Below are 17,156 nucleotides of genomic sequence, written 5' to 3'. Positions count from 1 at the left end.
CAACAAGGAAAACAGCAGAGTCAGGAACAAGCCAGGGATCAGGAACCAGGAAGGACGTCGGTCAGCCAGGTAATACACAGGAACTCTCACAAACAGGTCTGAGACAACGCAAAGGCAAAGCATACTAAACAGAGGCCCTTTAAATAATAAGTGATGACATCACAATTCTGAGACTGCATCCTGTCTCACACGGATGATGCACACCAGTCTTGCCATAAAAGGAAGTGTAGGAAATGCATCCCCCACAATGCACCGTAGTCAGGAAGAGAGGTGAGTAAAATGGCTGCCAGCAGCACATGGCAAACAAAACAAGGAAAAACCCTGGCAGTTGTGCGTCATACTTGGCGCCAAATATTTTCATTATTTAAGACCCCATTCCTTTTGCCTCTGTCCTTTTTTCTATGTCAGAGGGCTATGCTGTTTGCATTTTTTTCCCATTCATGAAACTGTCATATAAGGAAATTGATAATTTTGCTTTATATGTTGTTTTTTTCTCTTACATTTTGCAAGATTTCTCAATCTGATCCTGTCTCAGAATTTACTGATGGAATCCTGCTGCCTGATATCGGTTCTACCAAAGCTAAGTGCATTTGTTGTAAACTTGTGGAGGCTATACCTCCAGCAGTGGTTTGTAATAGTTGTCATGATAAACTTTTACATGCAGATGTTTCCATCAGTAATAGTTCATTACCTGTTGTTGGTCCATCAACATCTAATTCTCAGTATATTCCTGTAAATTTAAGAGAATTTATTTCTGATTCCGTTCAGAAGGCTTTGTCTGCCATTCCGCCTTCTAATAAACGTAAAAGGCCTTTTAAAACTTCTCATAGAGTTGATGAAATTTCAAATGACCGATTTATCTATCTCTGATGAGGATCTATCTGATTCAGATGATCCTGCCTCAGATATTGACACTGACAAATCCTCTTATTTATTTAAAATGGAGTATATTTGTTCTTTATTAAAAGAAGTGTTGATTACATTAGATATGGAGGAGACTAGTTTTCTTGATATTAAAACTAGTAAACGTTTAAATTCTGTTTATTAACCTCCTGTAGTTATTCCAGAGGTTTTTCCATTTCCTGATGCTATTTCAGATATGATCTGAAAGGAATGGAATAGGTTGGGTACTTCTTTGATTCTTTCTTCAAGGTTTAAAAAATTTGTATCCTTTGCCAATTGATAGATTGGAGTTTTGGGAAAAGATCCCCAAAGTTGATGGGGCTATCTCTACTCTTGCTAAGCGTACTACTATTCCTACGGAAGATAGTACTTCTTTTAAAGATCCTTTAGATAGAAAACTTGAATCTTATCTAAGGAAGGCTTATTTATGTTCAGGTCATCTTCTTAGGCCTGCTATTTCTTTGGCTGATGTTGCAGCTGCTTCAACTTTTTGATTGGAAACTTTAGCGCAACAAGTATCGGATCATAATGTGTCTAGCATTGTTAAATTAATTCAACATGCTAATAATTTCATAATTGATGTTAGATATATGTCTTTAGCTAATTTAGCTAGAAGAGCTTTATGGTTTAAATCTTGGAATGCTGATATGACTTCTAAATCAACATTGCTATCTCTTTCTTTCCAAGGTAATACATTTTTTGATTCTCAGTTGGATTCAATAATTTCAACTGTCACTGGGGGGAAGGGAGCTTTTTTGCCTCTGGATAAAAGACCTAAGGGTTAATTTAAAGCTTCTAACCGTTTTCGTTCCTTTCGACTTAATAAAGAACAGAAATCTTAATTCTTCCCCTAAGGAATCTTTTTCCAATTGGAAGCCTTCCTCAATCTGGAATAAATCCAAGCCATTTAAGAGATCTAAACCAGCCCCCAAGTCCGCATGAGGGTGCGGCCCTCATTCCAGCTCAGCTAGTAGGGGGCAGATTAAAGTTTTTCAAAGATGTTTGGATCAATTCAGTCCAAAATCATTGGATTCAGAGCATTGTCTCTCAGGGGTACAGAATAGGTTTCAGAGTAAGACCGCCTGTGAGAAGTTTTTTTCTCTCACGCATTCCAGTGAACCCAGAGAAAGCCCAGGCTTTCCTGAAGTGTGTTTCAGACCTGGAGTTATCAGGGGTAATCATGCCAGTTCCGTTTCAGGAACAGGGTCTGAGGTTTTATTCAAATCTATTCATTGTCCCAAAGAAAGAAAATTCATTCAGACCAGTTCTGGATCTAAAGATTTTGAATCGTTATGTAAGAGTACCATCATTCAAAATGGTGACTATAAGGACTATTCTGCCTTTTGTTCAGCAAGGGCATTATATGTCCACAATAGACTTACAGGATGCATATCTTCATATTCCGATTCATCCAGATCGCTATCAGTTTCTGAGATTCTCTTTTCAAGACAAGCATTACCAATTTGTTGCTCTTCCTTTTGGCCTGGCGACAGCTAAAAGAATCTTTTCAAAGGTTCTCGGTGCCCTACTCTCTGTAATCAGAGAGCGAGGTATTGCAGTGTTTCCTTATTTGGACGATATCTTGGTACTAGCTCAGTCTTTACATTCTGCAGAATCTCACACAAATCAACTAGTGTTGTTTCTTCAAAGACATGGTTGGAGGATCAATTTACCAAAAAGTTCTTTGATTCCTCAGTCAAGGGTAACCTTTTTAGGTTTCCAGATAGATTCAGTTTCCATGACTGTCTCTGACAGACAAGAGACGTTTAAGATTGGTTTCAGCCTGTCGGAACCTTCAGTCTCAGTCATTCCCTTCAGTAGCTATGTGCATGGAAATTTTAGGTCTCATGACTGCAGCATCGGACGCGATCCCCTTTGCTCGTTTTCATATGAGACCTCTCCAGCTTTGTATGCTGAATCAATGGTGCAGGGATTATACAAGGATTTCACAATTAATATTCTTAAATCCCAATACTCAACTTTCTCTGACTTGGTGGTTAGATCACCATCGTATAATTCTAGGGGCCTCTTTTGTTCGTCCAACCTGGACTGTGATCACAACAGATGCGAGTCTTTCAGGTTGGGGAGCTGTTTGGGGATCTCTGACAGCACAAGGAGTTTGGAAATGTCAAGAGACGAGATTACCAATCAATATTTTGGAACTCCTTGCGATTCTCAGAGCTCTTCAGTTTTGGCCTCTATTGAAGAGAGAACCGTTCATTTGTTTCCAGACAGACAATGTCACAACTGTGGCGTATGTCAATCATCAGGGTGGGACTCTCAGCCCTCAAGCTATGAAAGAAGTATCCCGGATACTTGTTTGGGCGGAATCCAGCTCCTGTCTAATTTCTGTGGTTCATATCCCAGGTATAGACAATTGGGAAGCGGATTATCTCAGTCGTCAAACTTAACATCCGGGAGAGTGGTCTCTTCACCCAGATGTGTTTTCTCAAATTGTTCAGATGTGGGGGCTTCCGGAAATAGATCTGATGGCATCTCATCTAAACAACAAACTTGCCAGGTACCTGTCCAGGTCGAGGGATACTCATGCGGAAGCAGTGGATGCATTGACACTTCCTTGCTGTTATCAACTTGCTTATATTTTCCCGCCTCTAGTTCTTCTTCCAAGAGTGATCTCCAAAATCATCATGGAGCAATCGTTTGTGCTGCTGGTGGCTCCAGCATGGCCTCACAGGTTTTGATATGCAGATCTTGTTCAGATGTCCAGTTGCCAAACTTGGCCACTTCCATTAAGGCCAAACCTTCTATCTCATGGTCCGTTTTTCCATCAGGATCTCAAATCATTAAATTTGAAGGTATGGAAATTGAACGCTTAGTACTTAGTTATAGAGGTTTCTCTGACTCAGTGATTAATACTATGTTACAGGCTCGTAAATCTGTTTCTAGAAAGATTTATTATCGAGTTTGGAAGACTTACATTTCATGGTGTTCTTCTCATAAATTTTCTTGGCATTCTTTTAGACTTCCTAGAATTTTACAGTTTCTTCAGGATGGTTTGGATAAAGGTTTGTCTGCAAGTTCCTTGAAAGGATAAATCTCTGCTCTTTCTGTTTTATTCCACAGAAAAATAGCTAAACTTCCTGATATTCACTGTTTTGTACAGGCTTTGGTTCGTATCAAGCCTGTCATTAAATCAATCTCTCCTCCTTGGAGTCTTAATTTGGTTTTGAAGGCATTACAGGCTCCTCCATTTGAGCCTATGCATTCTTTGGACATTAAATTGCTTTCTTGGAAAGTGTTGTTCGTTTTCTCCATCTCTTCTGCTAGAAGAGTTTATGAATTATCTGCTCTTTCTTGTGAATCTCCTTTTCTGATTTTTCATCAGGATAAGGCAGTTTTGCGGACTTCATTTAAATTCTTACCTAAAGTTGTGAATTCTAACAACATTAGTAGAGAAATTGTTGTCCCTTCTTTGTGTCCTAATCCTAAGAATTCTTTGGAGAGAACTTTACATTCTTTGGATGTGGTGAGAGCTCTGAAATATTATGTTGAAGCTACTAAAGATTTTAGGAAGACTTCTAGTCTATTTTTTATCTTTTCTTGTTCCAGGAAAGGTCAGAAGGCTTCTGCCGTTTCTTTGGCATCTTGGTTAAAGCTTCCTGGGCTTTTAAGAATGAAGCTTCAGTTGACCAGATTTGCAAAGCAGCAACTTGGTCTTCTTTGCATACACTTACTAAATTCTACCATTTTTATGTTTTTGCTTCTTCTGAAGCAGTTTTTGGTAGAAAAGTTCTTCAGGCAGCTGTTTCAGTTTGATTCTTCTGCTTATGATTTAAGTTTTTTCTTTTCAATTATGAGACTTAACTTATGATTTGGGTTGTGGATTTATTTTTTTCAGCGGAATTGGCTGTTTTTATTTGTTATCCCTCCCTCTCTAGTGACTCTTGCGTGGAGTTCCACATCTTGGGTATTGCTATCCCATACGTCACTAGCTCATGGACTCTTGCCAATTACATGAAAGAAAACATAATTTATGTAAGAACTTACCTGATAAATTCATTTCTTTCATATTGGCAAGAGTCCATGAGGCCCACCCCTTTTTTATGGTGGTTATGATTTTTTTGTATAAAGCGCAATTATTTCCAAATTTCCTTTGTTGATGCTTTCTACTCCTTTCTTTATTACCCCACTGCTTGGCTATTAGTTAAACTGAATTCCTTTGTTAAACAGATAAAGAAGTAACAGTGATAGACAAATCACTGTGCTTCTATAGGAGACGCTATATAAAAAAATTATAAGAAAATATGTCAAACACAGAAATACAAGGTTAATATAAATCCCTAAATGGGCAAGTGATATAGTAATAATAAACAAATAATTAATAAAACAAAGGAAATAGACAAGCCAGATATAGAAAGTCCAACAGGTGTCTTCAACGTCCCAAAACTTGATAGGCCGCTCTCTGTCGTCACCCAAAAGGATGATGCACTTCTATAATGATGAGATAAAGACAAAAACAGAGGCGCCACATGTGTAGGTCAATAAAAACAAATTAATCCAGACAACAGCAGAATAAGGGTACTCACAAAAGTGGCGGCACTCTATTGTGCCAGCAGGGACAGGCTGGTGTTCTACAGCAAACCAGCTAGCTGTGTAAAAGATCCCCACCGGATACGTTCAGCGCTGGAATTCTCTGCCTTTGGGGCCTCTAGCCAATGTTCCCAGTGTAGTATTTCCCCTCAACTGGAGCTGCAGATGGAACGGGGAGAAGGGCTGGACTGCCCTAAGGTTACTGAAATGGAGACTATCACAACAACACCAGACTGATGTAAAAGTAAAAAATCAGTATTTTATTGTACAGAATAAAAATACCAAAGGTATCACAATTTACAGCTGGGTGTGTGCATATCAATCTCCTCACAAAGAATATACAGGGAGTGCAGAATTATTAGGCAAGTTGTATTTTTGAGGATTAATTTTATTATTGAACAACAACCATGTTCTCAATGAACCCAAAAAACTCATTAATATCAAAGCTGAATAGTTTTGGAAGTAGTTTTTAGTTTGTTTTTAGTTATAGCTATTTTAGGGGGATATCTGTGTGTGCAGGTGACTATTACTGTGCATAATTATTAGGCAACTTAACAAAAAACAAATATATACCCATTTCAATTATTTATTTTTACCAGTGAAACCAATATAACATCTCAACATTCACAAATATACATTTCTGACATTCAAAAACAAAACAAAAACTAATCAGTTACCAATATAGCCACCTTTCTTTGCAAGGACACTCAAAAGCCTGCCATCCATGGATTCTGTCAGTGTTTTGATCTGTTCACCATCAACATTGCGTGCAGCAGCAACCACAGCCTCCCAGACACTGTTCAGAGAGGTGTACTGTTTTCCCTCCTTGTAAATCTCACATTTGATGATGGACCACAGGTTCTCAATGGGGTTCAGATCAGGTGAACATGGAGGCTATGTCATTAGATTTTCTTCTTTTATATCCTTTCTTGCCAGTCACGCTGTGGAGTACTTGGACGCGTGTGATGGAGCATTGTCCTGCATGAAAATCATGTTTTTCTTGAAGGATGCAGACTTCTTCCTGTACCACTGCTTGAAGAAGGTGTCTTCCAGAAACTGGCAGTAGGACTGGGAGTTGAGCTTGACTCCATCCTCAACCCGAAAAGGCCCCACAAGCTCATCTTTGATGATACCAGCCCAAACCAGTACTCCACCTCCACCTTGCTGGCGTCTGAGTCGGACTGGAGCTCTCTGCCCTTTACCAATCCAGCCACGGGCCCATCCATCTGGCCCATCAAGACTCACTCTCATTTCATCAGTCCATAAAACCTTAGAAAAATCAGTCTTGAGATATTTCTTGGCCCAGTCTTGACGTTTCAGCTTGTGTGTCTTGTTCAGTGGTGGTCGTCTTTCAGCCTTTCTTACCTTGGCCATGTCTCTGAGTATTGCACACCTTGTGCTTTTGGGCACTCCAGTGATGTTGCAGCTCTGAAATATGGCCAAACTGGTGGCAAGTGGCATCTTGGCAGCTGCACGCTTGACTTTTCTCAGTTCATGGGCAGTTATTTTGCGCCTTGGTTTTTCCACACGCTTCTTGCGACCCTGTTGACTATTTTGAATGAAACGCTTGATTGTTCGATGATCACGCTTCAGAAGCTTTGCAATTTTAATAGTGCTGCATCCCTCTGCAAGATATCTCACTATTTTTGACTTTTCTGAGCCTGTCAAGTCCTTCTTTTGACCCATTTTGCCAAAGGAAAGGAAGTTGCCTAATAATTATGCACACCTGATATAGGGTGTTGTCATTAGACCACACCCCTTCTCATTACAGAGATGCACATCACCTAATATGCTTAATTGGTAGTAGGCTTTCGAGCCTATACAGCTTGGAGTAAGACAACATGATTAAAGAGGATGATGTGGTCAAAATTCTCATTTGCCTAATAATTCTGCACTATCTGTAAAAGCAACGCGTTTCTCGGGCGAACCCCGTTTCCTCAGACTTGTGTGCTTGAAATACTGATTTTTTACTTTTACATCAGTCTGGTGGTGTTGTGATAGTCTCCATTTCAATAACCTTAGGGCAGTCCAGCCCTTCTCCCCATTCCATCTGCAGCTCCAGTTGAGGGGAAATAGTACACTGGGAACATTGGCTAGAGGCCCCAAAGGCAGAGAATTCCAGCGCTGAACGTATCCGGTGGAGATCTTTTACACAGCTAGCTGGTTTGCTGTAGAACACCAGCCTGTCCCTGCTGGCACAATAGAGTGCCACCACTTTTGTGAGTACCCTTATTCTGCTGTTGTCTGGATTCATTTGTTTTTATTGACCTACACATGTGGCGCCTCTGTTTTTATCTTTATCTCAAATTCCTTTGTTGATGCTTTTTACTCCTTGATTTATCACCCCACTTCTTGGCTATTTGTTAAACTGAATTGTGCGTGTGGTGAGGGGTTTATTTGTAGGCATTTTGAGGTTTGGGAAACTTTGCCCCTCCTGGTAGGATTGTATATCCCATACGTCACTAGCTCATGGACTCTTGCCAATATGAAATAAATGAATTTATCAGGTAAGTTCTTACATAAATTATGATATATATATATATATATATATATACAGTTGATATACAATGAGTCCAGATACGAAGTCTGGATGTAAAGATATTTTTCTTACCAGAAATTACCTCAATCTTATGAGGTAAGTTGCTACATCTGCAAAGGGAGAGGATATCCAGTGAATAAGTGCCTTGTGTGGGAAGTGATGTTAATAACGTTCTGTCCACCTCTTGGAATATGTAGTCATTAATGTTATTTTCCTCTGCTTATTTCCTACTATGAACAGGTACTCAGGGAATGAGAAAAAGGAACCAGAAATAGTGTAATACTGCCTTTAATAAATTGTTAAAAACATAATATACGATATACACTCACATGGTACACCCTCAAACAATATGAGGTATGAATAGCGTACAAGTACAAACTCCAAATCCGATATCACAGGATACATGGAATATATATTGAAAGTCCTGGTCATCAGCCAACATATATTCAATAACAAAGTACATAAACCTGCATCCGCCGATGTAAAAAGTTAGCCCTAACGCGTTTCAAAGGATCGTTTCATAATTCCTTCTTCCTCAGAGGGATCCCATAATTAATAGTGCTGTTTGTCTTCAGATTTGGTACACTTAGTGTACTGATCTGTGACACTCTACTTGTTTGCACATATATGTTTGCACATATATGTTTGCACATATATACTTATATTATACATATTATACATTTACTTCCTGTACTTCATGTGCAGCTGCTGCTGGATGTTATCTGTCTTGAGGAAGGCTTCAGTGAAAGCCAAAACGTTGACTGTGAAGAATTGTTGATACTAAGAATAAATAACTTTGTTTTGCAAATACTAAAAAAACTGAGAGTGCCCTTCATTCTATAAAAATTGTTCTATATGTTCTATCAAGGTTGTGTGAGAATCACCCAAGGTTGGAGTGCTGGAAAACCTGCTAATAAAAAAAAAAATATATATATATATATATATATATATATATATAATAGATATAATGGATTACACTTTCAATATATTTGCAATTACTTTTTATTACCTAAGCTGAACATTATCTGTTTAGAGAGGGGACAGATCAGCTTTAGACTGACAAGTTGCTTTAAAGCTGCAGCCTGTGTTTTTTTCCGAAAGAGGAAGAGCAGCAGCAGACTCGCTACAGTGCACTCGCTCTGATGTAAATATTGGTTGTCCAACTCGGTGCTTAATCGGAGGTAAAATAAGTACTTTTTTGGGCAGTGGAATAAATCAATTTGTCTTTATTAAATAACTCAAAATGCAGTAATAAAATGTAATATTATTATTATTATTATCGGTTATTTGTAGAGCGCCAACAGATTCTGCAGCGCTAGTATAGATGTATATTGATAAATACACAGTGATGGGGTATACTGTACAACCATGCTTGAATTGAAAACAACAAATTTTATGTTTCTCGTATTTATTTTACTTTTATTTATTTATTTTTGCAGTATGGCCTAATAAATGTAACCAATGAAAACCATGACAAAGTAACCTGTAGTTTTGTATATAGTTATTAATCTGCAAAATTGGATAGGGACAAATATTTTATGATTATCTGTTTTTTTCTAACTTAAGCATAAAAACAGATTTAACTATAATTATACTATGATTAAACTCTTCATATTGCAATTTTCTTTCCGTTAATAGATTCTTGACTTGAAGGAAGAGTTTATGTGGGCAAGCTGGCAAGATTTAAAGAAAGCCTGCATAGATGATCCACAGTCTATCATCAATATTATTTTGGAAGCTAAGGTATGGAAAAAAATTAGCCTGTTTTCTTTGCTTGATTTAACAATGCATTTTTCAGAGAAGAGAAAAAATAATTGTTTCTATCTTTAAAATGTTTTAAATTAGTATTTTCATTTGTATGATGATGAGAGTCCAAAGGAAATTCATAACATGTGGGATATAATTCCCGCCACCAGGATGCGCCCAAGAACCCACACAAGCTTTAATCCCTCCCACTTCACAGTTTTGTTCTTGGCCTCCCAGAAGTGAGGTGGAAGATAGAGGTGCTCAATATACTTGTTTATGGATGTTTTATGGTAGACCCATTAGCCCTGGGATTTCAGGCACATAGGAATACCATGTTTATGTGCGTCCCTTAGCCAACCCATGTGGGATGAAAGGTATTTTCTCTGAAATCCTCTGCTGTACCCTGTACAAGCACTGGATTGTCTCTCTCCTGGATACAGCTTTAGACCTTCCTGGTAAGTTTAGTGGAGGGGTACTTCGCTCAGGTAAGTGATTTCAGCACTCACACAGCCCACAATCTGTCTGCAAATAATTTTCCAGGTTTAGAGTAGCCAAAATAATTTCCACATGGCAGTTCAAGGTCTGTGATAACATTTCATGTATATAAATTAACTTTTTCTCCTGTCTGTTTTCTGCAGCCCAAAATTATATTATGTATCAGTAATCTTTCTGTTCTACGAAAGGTGTTAACTCTGCTAGGCTAGAAGTTTTTCTATAATCCACAAAAGTTGTGTCACTTTTCTTGGGTCTCATAATTGTGGACACTGCAGGGATATGGAGCGTTCTTATTTGTATTTCTGTATAGGGTGGCAGTGTGTTGCTGGCTTGTGATGGCTTTCTGTATTTGTGCTCTGTGAGGTTCTTCACAGGCATTTTGTAAAAGTTATTACAGCAACACTTGCCACGCTGTGGCGGGGGGCGTTCCCAGCCTGATTGTAATGCTCGTGGGATAACCCTCTATCAGACTGTCGAGCCGAAATGATAGGGAATATCTTAGAGCAGAGAAAGATGAGGAGAGCGGCACTCACCACAGGCAGGAGAGTCCCCAGTGGCAACGGCAGAACAGGGCAAGGCAAATCACTGGAATGGTCAGACAGGCAGATTTGGCAACAGTAAACCAGTCCAAGGACAAACCACTAGAATGGTCAGGCAGGCAGGGTTTGGCAACGGTAAAGCAGTCCAAGGACAAACCACTAGAATGGTCAGGCAGGCAGGGTTTGGCAACGGTAAAGCAGTTCAAGGGCACACCACTAGAAAGGTCAGGCATGCAGGGTTCAGCAGCAATATATCAGTCTAGCAATTTAGGGGTTAAACAGGTAGAGTAGTCAGATAGGCAGAGTTCAGCAGCAGCGAGGCAATAAGAAAAAATGATCTGTCACTCCCAGGAGTACACAAAGTAACACCTATATTTGGGCAGTGATAGATCATGAAGAAGGCATTTAAATAGGCGCAGGATTCGCGCCCAGGCGTCAAGACCGGAGAGGAGCGTGCGGTGATGACGTCCGCCCGCACGTCTCCGGACCCGAGACAGCCCCTGGCAACGAGCAGGGAAGGAGACGCCGCGCCCCTAGCAATGGCTAGAGTGGTGCAGCGTGACACTGATATTTCATATCACAATCTGTTTTGGTGCGCTATTTCTATGGTGCCAACAGGTTGGGTGGAGTCTAGGCATGCTTATCACAGGTAGCTTGCAAGTTATATTCACCTCCTCTCTGACCAGTATGGAAGCCTTTAGAGTTGTAGGCTCCGCCAGCACTTCCTTTCCCGTGTAGTAAATATTGTTGTTCGACAGATCTGATATAGTATGGACAAGGTGAGACTTTTGCACTTAACTGCTTTTTAGGATTGCATTGTCAACTATCTTAACATCTCTTACTATGAGGTAATATGGCTATGTTTTGTGCAGTAATGGGAAATCATATTATATATATATATATATAATATTTATATAGCAGTTCTCCACATTATACCTGTTGTAGGTTATATATGTACTTTATCTGACTTATATAACCTTATCTGGTAAGTCTGTTCGGTTCACTTCCCCTGCCTGTGTTGGCTCTTTAAAGAGTCCTATTATGTTCTTGTGTATAAGAGAAGACACCTAGGTTCTATACTGGATTGTCAATTTAAACAACCTATGATGTATTGGTGTCATTTACTTACTACCTCCTTTATACTAAAGGGTTAACAGATTATTACTAAGTAATGTATTATTTTCTGTATGAATGCCCTCTTTTATAATGTCTTTCTATTCCAACAGCATCCCTAATATTTAATGAATTACTTGGGAAGAGAGAAACTTATCTGGTATATATGCCTTAAGACATAGTTTACCTTCTCTCTTACTTTCAGGAGGTTTTTAAGCGGTCTCCTGTATTATACTCAAGCAGAAAATTTTGATATAGCATTTTAGTCAATGCTCTCAGGTACATAGGATATATCACTATCCCTATGGGATTTCAGCCATAACTCCCCTCAGGTGTCGCCTTAGCCACCTCCTGTAGGGTTAAAGGTAATTCTCTAATTGTCTCTGCTGTTGCCTGTACAGCATTAGATAGGCTCTCTACTGGCTAGAGCTACATATCTTGCTGGTAAGTTCAGTGGAGATGTGCTTCTCTCAGGTAAGTGTGCAGCACTCATATACAACACAAAGGCTATTTGTATATACTTTTTTCAGGTATAGCATATTTTAGGGGACTAAGCCTACATACCTGCAGACACTACACTAAATTAAGCAGAATAAGAAACATAATCCTGCCTCTAAGAGCTCATGAAGATGCAGCCCCCAACCCAGTACTACTGGTAGGGGCAGACTTAAAAAAATCTTAGAATCTGTCTAAAATCCCTGGATTAAAAATATTTTCCCAGGTATTTTGAATTGGATTCAGAATGTGACGTCCTATAGGGAGTTTTTTTTTCTCAACCATATTCCAAAACATCCTATGAAAGCTCAGTTTTTTTCCTGAGAAATTGTTCCAGTTCCTTTACAGGAACAACGGTTGGGATTTTATTCAAATCTCATTCTACCAAAGAAGGAAAATTCTTTCAGACCAATTCTGGATCTGAAAACTCTAAACAAATTTGTACTTTCAAAATGGAAACTATAAGGACTACTCTGTTTTTTGTTTAACAAGGTCACTTTATGTCCACAATAGATTTACAGGATGCATACTTTCACATCCCTATACACCCAGAACACTACCAGTTCCTGGGGTTCTTTTTTCTGGAAAAGCATTACCAGTTTGTTGCTATCCCGTTTGGCATAGCAGCAGCTCCAATAATATTTACTAAGGTTCTCAGTGTCCTTTTATCTGTAATCAAAGTGCAGGGTATTGCTGTATTTCCTTACTTGGACAATATCTTGGTACTAGCTCAATCTTTTCATTTTGCAGAATCTCGCTCAAAACAACTATTATTTTTTCTATAATTGACATGGTGGGAGGATCAATTTACCAAAGAGTTCATTGATTCCTCAGACAAAGGTCACCTTTTTTAGTTTTCTATAGATTCAGTGTATCCATGGCTCTTTCCTTAACAGAAAATAGATGAATACAATTGGTTTCAGCTTGTCTAAACCTTCAGTTTCTCTCATTCCCTTCAGTGGCAATGTGTATGGAAGTACTAGGCCCTCATGTATGCAGCATCAAACGTGATCCCTTTTGCTTGTTTTCATATGAGGCCTCTTTAGCTTTGTATGCTGCGCCAATGGTGCAAGGATTATACTCAAATATCACAACAGATATTCTTAGATCCCTATACGCGCCTCTCTCTGACTTGGTGGCTAAATCACCAGTTTATTCTTCAGGGGGCTTCCTTTTGCTCGTTCTACCTGGTCTGTGATCATCACAGATCCAAGTCTTACAGGTTTGGGAGCTGTTTGGGGGTCTCTGACAGCAGAAGGAGTTTGGAATCCTCCGGAGGCGAGGTTATCAATCAATATTTTGGAATTCCGTGCTCTCTTCAGAGCCCTTTATGCTTGGCCTTTAATGAAGAGGGAATCTAATCTCCGTTTTCAGACAGACAATGTCACGACAGGGGATTATGTCACTGCTGCTGCGGCTTTCTGGTTTGAGTCTCTAGAGGAGGCTCTACAGGTTGAAACTCCGTTGGAAGAGATTATTGACAAGCTTAGGGCCCTTAAGCTAGCCAATTCATTTGTTTCTGACGCCGTTGTTCATTTAACCAAACTAACGGCTAAAAATTCAGGTTTTGCTATTCAGGCGCGTAGGGCGCTATGGCTTAAATCCTGGTCAGCTGACGTGACTTCAAAGTCTAAACTTCTCAACATTCCCTTCAAAGGGCAGACCCTATTCGGGCCTGGACTGAAGGAGATCATTTCTGACATCACTCGAGGAAGAGGTCACGCCCTTCCTCAAGATAGGTCCAACAAATTAAGGACCAAACAGTCTAGTTTTCGGCCCTTTCGAAACTTCAAGAGTGGCGCAGCTTCAACTTCCTCTAACACAAAACAAGAGGGAACTTTTGCCCAGTCTAAGCCGGTCTGGAGACCTAACCAGGCTTGGAGCAAGGGGAAACAGGCCAAGAAGCCTGCTGCTGCCTCTAAGACGGCATGAAGAAGCAGCCCCCGATCCAGAAACGGATCTAGTAGGGGGCAGACTCTCTCTCTTCGCCCAGGCTTGGGCAAGAGATGTCCAGGATCCCTGGCATTAGAAATTGTGTCCAAGGGTTATCTTCTGGAATTCAAAACCTCTCCCCCAAAAGGGAGATTTCATCTCTCACACTTATCTGCAAACCAGATAAAGAGAGAGGCATTCTTACATTGTGTTCAAGACCTCCTAGTTATGGGAGTGATCCACCCAGTTCCAAAGGAGGAACAGGGGCAGGGATTCTATTCAAATCTGTTTGTAGTTCCCAAGAAAGAGGGAACATTCAGACCAATCTTAGATCTCAAGATCTTAAGCAAATTTCTCAGAGTCCCATTCTTCAAGATAGAGACTATTCGAACCATCCTTCCTATGATCCAGGAGGGTCAATATATGACTACCGTGGACTTAAAGGATGCTTATCTTCACATCCCGATACACAAAGATCATCATCGTTTTCTCAGGTTTGCCTTTCTAGACAGGCACTACCAGTTTGTGGCTCTTCCCTTCGGGTTGGCCACGGCACCAAGAATCTTTACAAAGGTTCTAGGGTCCCTCCTAGCGGTCCTAAGGCCGCTTGGCATAGCAGTAGCCCCTTAGACGACATTCTGATACAGGCGGACATTGTTCTGGCATTTCTGAGGTCCCATGGGTGGAAGGTGAACGAAGAAAAGAGTTCTCTATCACCTCTAACAAAAGTTTCATTCCTAGGGACTCTGATAGATTCGGTAGAAATGAAGATTTACCTAACGAAGGCCAGATTGTCAAAACTTCTAGACTCTTGCCGTGTTCTTTATTCCACTTCTCGTCCTTCAGTGGCTCAGTGTATGGAAGTAATCGGTTTAATGTTAGCGGCAATGGACATAGTACCGTTTGCCCACCTACATCTCAGACCGCTGCAACTTTGCATGCTCAGTCAGTAGAAAGGGGATTACACAGATTTGTCCCCTCTACTAAATCTGGATCAAGAAACCAGGGATTCTCTTCTCTGGTGGCTATCTCGGGTCCATCTGTCCAAGGGGATGAGCTTCCGCAGGCCAGATTGGACTATAGTAACGACAGATGCCAGCCTTCTGGGCTGGGGTGCAGTCTGGAACTCCCTGAAGGCTCAGGGCTCGTGGACTCAGGAGAAGGCACTCCTTCCGATAAACATTCTGGAACTAAGAGCGATATTCAATGCTCTTCAGGCTTGGCCTCAGCTAGCTGCGGTCAGGTTCATCAGATTTCAGTCGGACAACAGCACGGCTGTAGCCTATATCAACCATCAGGGGGGAACAAGGAGCCCCCTGGCAATGTTGGAGGTTTCAAAGATAATTCTATGGGCAGAGGTTCACTCTTGCCATCTCTCAGCTATCCATATCCCAGGATAGAGAACTGGGAGGCGGATTTTCTAAGTCGGCAGACTTTTCATCCGGGGGAGTGGGAGCTCCATCCGGAGGTATTTGCCCAGCTGATTCAACTATGGGGCAAACCAGAACTGGATCTCATGGCGTCTCGTCAGAACGCCAAACTTCCTTGTTACGGGTCCAGATCAAGGGATCCCCAGGCAGCGCTGATAGATGCTCTAGCAGCGCCCTGGTCCTTCAGCCTGGCTTATGTGTTTCCACCATTTCCTCTGATCCCTCGTCTGATTGCCAAGATCAAGCAGGAGAGAGCTTCAGTGATTTTGATAGCTCCTGCGTGGCCACGCAGGACTTGGTATGCAGATCTGGTGGACATGTCATCCTTTCCACCATGGACTCTGCCGCTGAGGCAGGACCTTCTACTTCAGGGTCCCTTCAAACATCCAAATCTAATTTCTCTGCGTCTGACTGCTTGGAGATTGAACGCTTGATTTTATCAAAGCGTGGTTTTTCAGAGTCTGTTATTGATACCTTAATTCAGGCTTGAAAGCCTGTCACCAGGAAAATCTATCATAAGATATGGTGTAAATATCTTCATTGGTGTGAATCCAAGAGTTACTCATGGAGTAAAGTCAGGATTCCCAGGATATTATCTTTTCTTCAAGAAGGATTGGAGAAGGGATTGTCAGCTAGTTCCTTAAAGGGACAGATTTCTGCTCTGTCTATTCTTTTGCACAAGCGTCTGGCGGATGTTCCAGACGTTCAGGCGTTTTGTCAGGCTTTAGTTAGAATCAAGCCTGTGTTTAAACCTGTTGCTCCGCCATGGAGTTTAAATTTAGTTTTTAAAGTTCTTCAAGGGGTTCCGTTTGAACCTCTGCATTCCATAGATATCAAGCTTTTATCTTGGAAAGTTCTGTTTTTGGTAGCTGTCTCTTCGGCTCGAAGAGTTTCAGAGTTATCTGCCTTGCAGTGTGATTCCCCTTATCTGATCTTCCATGCAGATAAGGTAGTATTGCGTACCAAACCTGGGTTTCTTCCTAAGGTGGTATCTAATAAGAATATCAATCAGGAGATTGTTGTTCCGTCACTGTGTTCTAATCCTTCTTCAAAGAAGGAACGTCTGTTACACAATCTTGACGTGGTTCGTGCTTTAAAGTTTTATTTACAAGCTACTAAAGATTTTCGTCAAACATCTGCATTGTTTGTTGTCTACTCTGGACAGAGGAAAGGCCAAAAGGCTTCAGCAACTTCACTTTCTTTTTGGTTAAGAAGTATAATCCGCTTAGCTTATGAGACTGCTGGCCAGCAGCCTCCTGAAAGAATTACAGCTCATTCCACTAGAGCGGTGGCTTCCACATGGGCTTTTAAAAATGAGGCTTCTGTTGAACAGATTTGTAAGGTGGCGACTTGGTCTTCGCTTCATACTTTTTCTAAATTCTACAAATTTGATACTTTTTCTTCTTCGGAGGC

At 40.6% G+C, this 17,156-nt stretch overlaps 1 protein-coding gene across 1 annotated transcript in view; it reads left to right on the top strand.

Moving 5' to 3' along the window:
* ZFYVE26 (zinc finger FYVE-type containing 26) overlaps nt 1-17,156 on the top strand; it is a gene marked incomplete at its 3' end in the record, with an annotated part of 634,764 nt that overhangs the window by 242,756 nt on the left and 374,852 nt on the right. The window contains 1 exon segment of the mRNA XM_053697844.1: nt 9,632-9,736. Coding sequence (XP_053553819.1) covers nt 9,632-9,736 — 105 coding nt within the window.

The sequence above is a fragment of the Bombina bombina genome, chromosome 1 (assembly GCF_027579735.1).
Source record: "Bombina bombina isolate aBomBom1 chromosome 1, aBomBom1.pri, whole genome shotgun sequence".
Taxonomy (NCBI): domain Eukaryota; kingdom Metazoa; phylum Chordata; class Amphibia; order Anura; family Bombinatoridae; genus Bombina; species Bombina bombina.
Note: the sequence above shows the minus strand (reverse complement) of the source record. Positions and strands in the feature narration are given on the sequence as shown.